We start from the raw sequence: 9,616 nt of genomic DNA on the forward strand, positions 1-9,616 counted from the left end.
CCCAGGCTGCTGTCAGCGCCCCGGTGCAGCAGGGAGGCGGTGGCAGGGCCCTGTCCCACCCCCTGACGGTGCCCCCGGCAGGACCTGCAGCCCCGGCTGCCACCAGGGCCCGATGCCATCAGCACTCGCAGGCGCTGACAGATGGACCCATGGACCCAGCGAGGGGCTGGCGGGGGCCGGAAACTCCTGCTCCCTTTTTATCTGCCCCTCAGCCTGCTCTCTCATCTCCCCGTCATGCTCTGTGTCTCGCCTGGTATCTCACGCTCCTATTCCTGTGCCTTGCCGGCTGCTGGGGGCTGCCCAGCCTCACAGCACCCTGAAGCCAGGCACAGACCCGAGGCTCCTGCATGCCAGGCACAGTGTGAGGTTCTATACCACCCTCCCCTAGCACCTGCTGGGCTTGGTACCTGCAAGCACCACAAGCTCTGAGCGAGGGAAGGCACCACAGATGCCCCCATCCCGTGTCTGCATGCTGAACATCAGCCACAGCAGCAGGCAGGTGCCTGGGACACGGCTGCATGGCTGCTGTGCATTGCAGGCTAGAGTGGGAGGGAAGGATCAGGCCCAGCTCAGCATTACTGTATGCTCTGAGGTCAAGGAGCCTTGCTGCTGTCTTCCTCAAATGTACTGCCTGTTCCTGGGCCAGGGTACAGTTAGGTACCAGCTCAAAACTAATCATGAGAGTTTCACTTGGCTCTCATGACATCTCCAATCCCCACTGCTCCATTGCAAACCCACTGTCCCTGCTGGGCAGTGTGGCAGTGGAGGGGTCAGGATCCACAGTTAATGTAGCTGCCCCTAAATGCACCGCCAGAGATCAGCTAATCTGATAATTACAGCAACAAAAGCCATTTAGACAAACCATGACCTGACCTTCGGAGCTTGGAATGAAAACATTTTACCCTCCTCTGTCTGGATCCTGCACTGAGAAAACATCTGTATTTGGAGGATGCTGGGAAAACAGCCCCTGCACGGCACCCGCTGGGGACAGCCTCAGCTCTGCTCCGTGCCACACACTGCTTGCACCCAGCCTCAGACTGGGATGGGCAGGCTGCTAAACCCTTGCTGTGATGCCAAGATCGACAGTGTCCCAGTACTGGACAGGGCACTGTGGAGAGGATGAGGCAGAGGCCAGAGGGGTGTGAGGGTGACTGTTGCTAGAGGCAGTGAATGGGATGGGGTCAGTGGAGCTCACCCTCATAAAAAGGGCTCTTTTCCCAAGACCACGTGAGGCTCGATGGTGTGGGGAGGCCATCGCCTGGTCCCCAGTGGTCCCTGTATCCCTGCAGCAGGCTGAGCTCTGCCGGAGCCAGGCTGGCTGCTGAGCCCCCTGCCTCTGGCTCCCAGGAGGAGCTGAGTGTGGGGGGCCCTGTCTGCATGCAGCGTGGCCGTATGTGCCCGGGGGCTTCTTCGCTCTGTGCAAGGTGTGCAAGCTTTCCCACTGAGTGGCAGGTCATTGCTGGCTGTCAGTCCAAGGCAGGAGATGAAGGGAGGGATGCCTCAGGGCTGGCTCCCATGTTCCTCCCGCTTTTACATAAGTGTTGGTGGCACCCTTTGTGTAGGCTGAGGAGATGAAAGCTTAGGGCCAGAGGGATCTTGCTAACGCAAAGCCACCCAGCTCGGGGGCCCGACAGCCTGCTGCTTTGTCTCTTATTGTCTCATTCTTGCATCTCTTCCCAGCGGAGTCCCACTCCGTGCTGTCAAGGGCACGGGACACCGGCTGAGCCGGAGGCACCAAGCGCACTGGCAGGTAACTCCTGCTGGTGTTACCTGGTGTTCCTGCTGGTGCTGTCAGCGACCCCAGCCTCACAGACACAGGCAGCTGCACAGACGGTTTGCACCAGACTGGCAGCACTGAGCTCACACTGTCCAGGAGCTCCCGAGGAAGGGGAACAAAATGGTGCTGATTTGGGGAAACTGCATTTTTTTCCTGCAATGAGCACTGCTCAGCCTGCTCTGGCAGTTTCAGGCAGCAGCTTGGTGCAGCCAGCTTGGCAGGCAGCACCCCTGTGCCTTTGTGACTTCCCTGTTCTGCACTGGGAAAGCACTTGGCCATGTCCCCAAGTATCCCAGTGCTCTTTGGAAAGTGGTAGGATTAGAAACCAGTAAGTGCAGTGAGAGCCTGATAGTCTGGGGACTCCCTAGCACTTCTGTCTGCTCCAGAAATAGGATGCTTTAAGCAGCCTCTGTCTGTTTTTCCCATTGCAGCATTCCACTTGTGCAGTGCTTTACTCTTTGTGAGCAGAAAACATGACTCACCCTGCAGTGGGCTACCCCCAGATCCCTCTGATGCCCTTGTTTTCATCAGCTGCTTCCTTGCCCAGCACTGCAGTATCTCTCATTTAGCAGAATCCACTGATCTTGAGGAATCCGAGAGTTCCTCATCCAGTTGGGATTAGAATTAAGATTAGGGCTATAGTTAAGGGTAGAGTTAGGTTTAAGGATAGGGTTAGGGTTAAGGTTTGGATGCCCTGACAGCAGCTTGGCCAGGTCAGGTGTTTACAAAGATTCACATCTATTGCAGAGAGCAGATCTGAAGCTCTTCTGGGTTTTCCATGCAGCTTTTTCTCAAGGTTTGAAAGAAATTTTGTCCAAGTTGGACTAATAACGTCAAAAGGGGGCAAAGCTTTGGTCTAGGCTTGCTGTCTTGCCCCTCTGCCTTTCCCATTATTCTGTTTTCTCTGAAAGCTGAAGTGCTGGCACACTACTGTGCCGACAGACAGCTCTGCCTTTTCCCCACTCTCACGCTAAGCAAAAAGTACACTGGGCAGTTCTTCCAGGTGCTGCCCGGAGCCAGGGGAGGTGAGGACTGTGCCCCTGGGCTCCCTCCTGGGCAGCCGGGCTGTGGAGCCACCTTGGGCATGGGAGGGGGGCAAGGAGCCAAACTGGTTTTCAGAGGGATCTTGGCTGGGTTAACAAAGGGAGTGTTTTAACGCTGGTTGTCTGCAAAAGTATTTGAGGACAGCATGGCCTTTCCCGTCCTGTACCCCCCACGTTTTATGTCACGAAGGGAGGTATGTGTGGCGTGTGTCAATTTGTCGGGGCTGTTATTCCTTCCCGTTTGCCTCAAAGCCTTTCCCAGACGTAGCAGGGTTGCGGGTGGATTCTCACAGACTTCAAAAACCACTCGACATAGGTGGCAGATTCCTAACGGAGCCGGCCACGCACCAGGAGGCACCGACCCCTCTCCCCAGGAAGGAGTGGGGCCAGCCACGGGTGGGATGTTCGAGCAGCCCCAGGCCGGGCCGGGGCCATGGGTGCCGCTTCCCGCAGGGGTTACGGGATGAGCGCGGGATGAGCGCGGGATCAACAGCGGACTCGGCGGCGGGATCGGCGGCGGGATGCGCGGGCCGGCTCTGCCCCCTGCAGGCACCACCCGGCACTGCCGCGCCCAGGAACCCCGGGGGTACCCCCGGAGGAGCCGCAGAGGGCCAGGGACATCGTGGGAAAGCGCTGTGCCTGCGCGAAGGGCGTGGAGTTGGGCAGCGAGGCGCTGCGAGGAAGACCCCATGGATCAGTGCCATGTCCCGAGCTAAGCAGTGGTAGCGGAGACCCTCACAGGTGACCCTTGTTTTTCCCCGGGGCTAGGAGGTTCTCGGGGGGAAGCCCACAGCGTCTGGCCTGCAGGTGACTGTGAATCAGGGAAGTGCCTTTGGAAAACCCACTGTCCTCACAGCGGTCCGTGTCCCGCACCCTGCATCCCGTTACTGCGGCCCTGGGATCACCCCCGCCCGGACCCGTCACACCTGGGCACGGCCCCCCGACACCTTCCCGCACTCCCCGAGCATCCCGGCACCATCCTGCACCCCGGGCACAGCACCCCGGGCACAGCACCCCGGGGCTGCGTTCAGCCCTGATTTGCGCTCCAGGGTTGATCTGCAGTTCCAGGAACTGTGCTGTGACCCCGAGCACGGCACCCCCGAGCACCGCCGCAGCGCAGCGCTGCCTTGGGCACAGCATCCCCCGCAGCACCCCGTACTGCACGGGGCATTCCACCTCGGGACCGCCCCGCCACGTCTGTAGCTGCGGGAGTCCCGCAGCACCGGGCTCCGCACCCCTGCTGGCAGCTCTGCACACCCGCCCGCGGCCGCAGGCCCGGCCCCAGGCAGAGAGGAGCGGAGGTCCGGGAGCACGGCCGGCCATGGGCGGGCCCGCGTCCTCGCGTCACCGGGCGCGCTCCCGCCGCCACTGGCCGCCCGCGCGGCGCCCGGGACAAGGCGGGGCCGCCGTTGGCTGGCGGCGGGGGCGGGGCCCAGCGCGGCGCGCTGATTGGTCGCGGCCAGCGGCGGCCCCGCCCCGCCGGTGAAGGTGAGCGTCTCCTCCAGCGCCGCGCGCCGCCCGTTCCGAACCGGAGCGGACCGGACCGCTGTGCCTGCGCCGCCATGGCCGCCTCCATCTTCGCCGCCGTCCCCCGCGCCCCGCCTGTCGCCGTCTTCAAGCTCACGGCGGATTTCCGGGAGGACGGCGACTCGCGGAAGGTCAACCTCGGCGTGGGCGGTGAGTCTGTGGCTCGGTCCTGCTCGGCGGGGCCATTCTCCGCGGTTCGGGCCCGCCGTTGTCTTTGCGGCGTCTTCCGCAGCTGCTGCAGCGGCCGGGCAGCGGTGGCGGGCCCCGAGCCCCAAAGGTCACCGGGCCGCGGCCAGCGCCCGGCCGGGCGCGGGGGAGCGGGCAGGCAGCGAGGTCCAGCGGGCGTCAAGGTCGTGGGGCAGCCCGGCCCGGCCTCAGTGTCCCGGGCATGTCGGTCGGGGAGCCGGGCGGCGCAGCGTCCCCCCGGTGCAGTAAGGATGGCTCTCCCTTCCCGCAGCCTACCGCACGGACGAGGGACAGCCATGGGTCCTGCCGGTGGTGAAGAAGGTGGAGCAGATGATCGCCAACGACAACAGCCTGAACCACGAGTATCTGCCCATCCTGGGCCTGCCCGAGTTCCGGGCCAACGCCTCCCGGATCGCCCTGGGTGATGACAGCCCTGCCATCAAGGAGAACCGGGTACGTGGTGGACGCGGAGCACTGGGGTCCCTGGGGTGTCTCTACAGCAGATTGAGTAGAAGAACACAGATGTGTAGAGGTCCTGCATTTTTGCAGGATTTGAGAGTTTCTCAGACATGGTCTTTCTTGATTGTAGCTTGCTTGATGAACCCATGCACTTGAAACTGTTTGTGCAAGGAATTGTGGTTTTAGGAAAAAACTGAATATAGCCTGTGATTGGAATCTGTGTTTTTCTTCAACTTCATTAGTTTCCCCACAGGAAACCCAGATCAGATAATATACCACCTTTCCTGAAATAAACTACTAGCTGAGATTCTGTTCTGTGCCAAAATGTAACAAGGATGGCAGGAGTCTATTTATAATGGTAGAAGTTGTCAGGATAGGCCTGAGCACTGGAGGAAGTTGAAGACCACTGGAAGGGGATGGCATTTTGACTCGGCTGACCCCAGCCCACAGCTGGGATCCTGTCTCACTCTTGCAAGCACCTCTGTTTTCTATGCACTGATAGTGGTGCTGACAGATGTCTCTGTTGCAGGTCGGAAGTGTTCAGTCCCTGGGCGGGACGGGCGCTCTGCGGATTGGAGCAGAGTTCCTGAGGCGCTGGTACAATGGCAACAACAACACGGCCACCCCAGTCTACGTCTCTGCTCCATCTTGGGGTGAGTGCTGCTCTCAGGGAGCCCTGTGGATCAACAAGTGAGGGAGGCACAGCCTGGCTCCTTTCAGGGGCCTGGGCACTGAGGGAGAGGCCTTCTTGTATGTGTAATGGGAGATGCTGGGGCTGGAGAATACAATTCACTGGAGATAGGTGTGCTTTTCTGAGAAGTTATTTCTTTCCTCAGAGAACCACAATTCTGTGTTTATGGATGCTGGCTTCAAAGATATTAGAACCTATCACTACTGGGATGCTGCTAAGAGGGGTCTGGATCTCCAGGGGCTGCTGAATGACATGGAGGTGAGTAAAACTGACATGGGATGGGCTGAGCTTGGTGCTGTACTGTCAGTATCTGCAGCTGGCTAGGCTCTGGTGTACTGTGCTGGGAAGTGGATCACTGCAAAAGAGGCTGTTGTTGCCCAGAGCAGCTCCAGGCCTCTCCCTGTGCTGTGTGTGCCCAGTCTTGTCCATGTGTGTATGTAACCAAGACATGTTCTGTCCTCAGAGCGCCCCAGAGTTCTCCATTTTCATCCTCCATGCCTGTGCGCACAACCCAACAGGCACAGACCCTACTCCCGAGCAGTGGAAACAGATTGCTGCTGTCATGAAGGTATGGGCTGCTGCTGGGGCTAAAGCAGTGCTGAGGGGGCAAATAGCTCTTGAGCCAGCCACAGCATTTTCATCTGAAATGGCCTTTGGGGGAATGGCATGAGATGTGGCAGAAGCTGAAAGAGTCCCACAAAGCTGGTGTTGAAGGCTGAGGTGGACAACAGAATGCTGGTTGTCTATGCTCAGAGGAGAGATGCACTGCAGTTCTTGTGCCTCCAAGTTCTTATTTTCGTACTCTGTGGAATGGGCCATAGTGAGATTTATCCTGCTGGAAAGATTATCCACAGGCAGGTGCTGGATAGTAGCATATGAAGTGGTGCACTTTTTGTGTCCTCAAATGCAGTTTTCTCCTGCATTAACTTTTATTGACCGCTTTAGTCTTTCTATAGAAAGTCTTTCTATAGTCTTTCTGTAGTAGAAAGAAAGTATTTCAGTCTGGTGTTGCTGGACCATGTTTCCTTTGAATTTACACAGAAATTCACTGGTCATTTTTTCCCTCCTACGGGTACTGTGCTGGGTAAAAGATGTTGGGAGGGGATTTCCCTCTAACACTGTTCCTCCTTGCAGCGCCGGAGCCTGTTTCCATTCTTCGACTCGGCCTACCAAGGGTTTGCCTCTGGCAGCCTGGACAAGGATGCCTGGGCTGTGCGATACTTTGTCTCCGAGGGCTTTGAGCTCTTCTGTGCACAGTCGTTTTCCAAGAACTTTGGGCTCTACAGTGAGTGTCTGGCAGTAAGCTGGCCCAGTAGCATCATACCCAGACAGATGGGGCTGGCATGCTGAGTGAGGGGTGGGGAATTCTCTGCTTTGCCACAACGTGTGGAACCAATGGCTCACATCTCTTGGCTTGTCCACAGATGAACGGGTGGGGAACCTGACCGTGGTGGGGAAGGATGCAGACAATGTGCAGCGTGTGCTATCCCAGATGGAGAAGATTGTACGCACCACTTGGTCCAACCCTCCCTCCCAGGGAGCGCGCATTGTGGCAACTACACTTTCTTCCCCGCAGCTCTTTGATGAGTGGTACGTGTTGCCAGGGCCCATGGGAGAGGGCAAGGGAGGGAAGCTGTCTCCCTGAGTGTCAGGCTTGGCCAGATGGCTTCAAACCGAATGGGTGCCCATCCTCATGCTCTGCTTCCTGCCTGCTGCAGGAAGGGCAATGTGAAGACAATGGCAGATCGGGTCTTGCTGATGCGGTCAGAGCTCCGGTCTCGACTGGAGGCCCTTGGGACCCCAGGCACCTGGAACCACATCACAGAGCAGATCGGCATGTTCAGCTTCACAGGGCTGAACCGTAAGTATCAAGTGGCCTGTTGAAGGGAGGATTGGGTGGGGACAGTTTTGCTGTGGATGAACTAGGCTGAAGCAGTCCAAGCAGGAATCTCTCGGTGTCACTGGAGCTTTGGCATCACTGCATCTGTGGCTGGGGAGGGATGAAGCACCATACAGTATTTTAGTGGCCAGTTGCTTGAACTTTGTGCTTCTTGTGAAAGATTCAAGCATCCCTGACTAGGTCTTTGGGCTTTTCTGAGCTGTGGGTCACTGCTCTGACCTGATGTCCAATTGTTTCCCCAGCTAAGCAGGTGGAGTACATGATCAAGGAAAAACACATCTACCTGATGGCTAGTGGGCGCATCAACATGTGTGGTCTAACTACCAAGAACCTGGACTATGTGGCCAAGTCCATCCATGAAGCTGTCACAAAAATCCAATGAAGCACATGAACAACCAAACTTACATGAAGTCACCAAAGCTATAGTGTGTAGTCCATGTCTTTCTCTGCTCATGGCTTGCCTTTTCCCACACCTCTTGGGGTTTAATAAAGATGGGAGCAGTAGCTCAATCAGGGATAATCGTCTTCTGACATTTTTTGAGTGGTCCTTGCAATATGGTAAGCCAATGCCCCCAGGAGGTGGGGGCAGCATGAGCCACCTTGACTCTTGTTTCACAACAGCAGCCTAGTCTCCCGGCTCTTAGAGCTGCATCTTTAGCACGTCCAAATCAACTCCACATAACTGATCATTTTGATCATGGCAAAGTCTGGTGCTGGTGCAATGCACTGTGGGATAACAGCACAGTGGTTGGTATCTCACATAGAACTAAGGTCACTCAGTAGTATTTTGGAGAGGGGTAAAGCTGTTGCTAGCTTCCTCTCTCCACCCGTCCCACCCCTTCCCAATTTCTGAGCCTTATACGAGCAAATATTTGTAATTGTGATAATTGCTTCTTTGTGTTGCTGACATGAAATTAAATGAATGCTACCCTTGCCTTGTGTGATGTCATGTCTTCAGACCATAGGAACCTCTCCCCAGGCTGAGATTAAAGCCTCAATATCCTGGTTTGTCCACTTTACTCACTTTGTTTCAAGGCTGTCCCTTTCTCTCTCAGGGTATGTTGCATCTCTGATGATCACAGCCACCACTGAAGGGGGAGTCTTACCAGGAGAGTGTTGTTGAGAGCTCCCTGTGACTACATGAAGCCAAACAGTTCTTCCTGTATTCATCTTGTGTTCTTTCTGCCCCGCTGCCCTGTGCTGCCCAGCTCATCCTGTCTGCCTATGTGTGGTTGCTTTCTGGATGGTGAAGTGTTTCCAGCCATTTGGCCATCCCCCGCTGTCCCAGGACTCCTGGGCTGCCCCTCGGGTGTCAAAAAGCAGAAATCTGTTCATCCTTTTCAGCAGGCCCCTGGTGAACCACCATCTACTTCCACTGGCTTCAGCGGGGCCTGCCAGCAACAGCCTGTTTTTCTGGCACTGAAAAAGAGCTGAGACCATCTGTTTCTGCTCTGCAGTCACTGCAGATCTATTTGTGAGCTGACAGAGCAGCCTCTTGACAGGATCTTGTGAAGAAAGGGGACAGCTCCTTTCCTTGTGTCAGGTAGCAGTAGTCACTGTTACCTTGATGGATTTGCTTGTGCTGCAGATTAGACAGAAAAAGCTGAAATGATGCCTTATTGCCTTGTTGTGTTTGTAGAGTGCATGGGGTGTCTTGTTCTTTTTGGGTTAGTATTTATATAAGAGAGTGGGCCAGAGGCAGCCTTTCCTCCTCTCTGTACGTGGGGATGTTTTTCTCTTGGTGTCCATTCACAACAGGGATGGTGGGGAAGTGGTTAAAAGGTAATTTCTAGCGGTTATCTCAGGTGGGTTTAAGAAACCAATTCTGCTTTTGTTATTTATGATATTTGCTTACACTTCTGTCCTTACAGACCTCCTGGTGTGAAGGCTGGCGCACCCCTTGTGATCTATATCGGTGTTTTGCTAGTCTTACCAGCCTTGTTTTTCTTAGCAAGTGACCTAAATTTCTCCTTTTCTGTGGTGTAAGCTCATTACCAATTATCCCATTTACCATGGCAACAGAGAACAGATTA

General features: G+C 56.1%; 1 protein-coding gene across 1 annotated transcript; it reads left to right on the plus strand.

Annotated features, from left to right (window-relative positions):
* The first annotated feature begins 4,245 nt into the window (after window positions 1-4,245).
* On the plus strand, window positions 4,246-8,516 carry GOT1 (glutamic-oxaloacetic transaminase 1). The gene is made up of 9 exons (XM_014885972.2): window positions 4,246-4,497; window positions 4,805-4,986; window positions 5,522-5,645; window positions 5,829-5,941; window positions 6,147-6,251; window positions 6,818-6,968; window positions 7,108-7,273; window positions 7,402-7,544; window positions 7,826-8,516. Exons 1-9 carry the CDS (start codon window positions 4,383-4,385, stop codon window positions 7,963-7,965), a joined length of 1,239 nt encoding a protein of 412 aa, XP_014741458.1. The 5' UTR covers window positions 4,246-4,382; the 3' UTR covers window positions 7,966-8,516.
* The last annotated feature ends 1,100 nt before the right edge of the window (window positions 8,517-9,616 follow it).

This window comes from Sturnus vulgaris, chromosome 8 (assembly GCF_052056855.1).
Source record: "Sturnus vulgaris isolate bStuVul1 chromosome 8, bStuVul1.hap1, whole genome shotgun sequence".
Lineage (NCBI taxonomy): Eukaryota > Metazoa > Chordata > Aves > Passeriformes > Sturnidae > Sturnus > Sturnus vulgaris.

Coding starts and splice junctions, on each gene's coding strand:
- GOT1 (XM_014885972.2), top strand. CDS start 4,383: ATGGCCGCCTCCATCTTCGCCGCCGTCCCCCGCGCCCCGCCTGTCGCC. Junction 4,498..4,804: donor GGTCAACCTCGGCGTGGGCG/GTGAGTCTGTGG, acceptor CCCTTCCCGCAG/CCTACCGCACGGACGAGGGA. Junction 7,545..7,825: donor CAGCTTCACAGGGCTGAACC/GTAAGTATCAAG, acceptor TTGTTTCCCCAG/CTAAGCAGGTGGAGTACATG.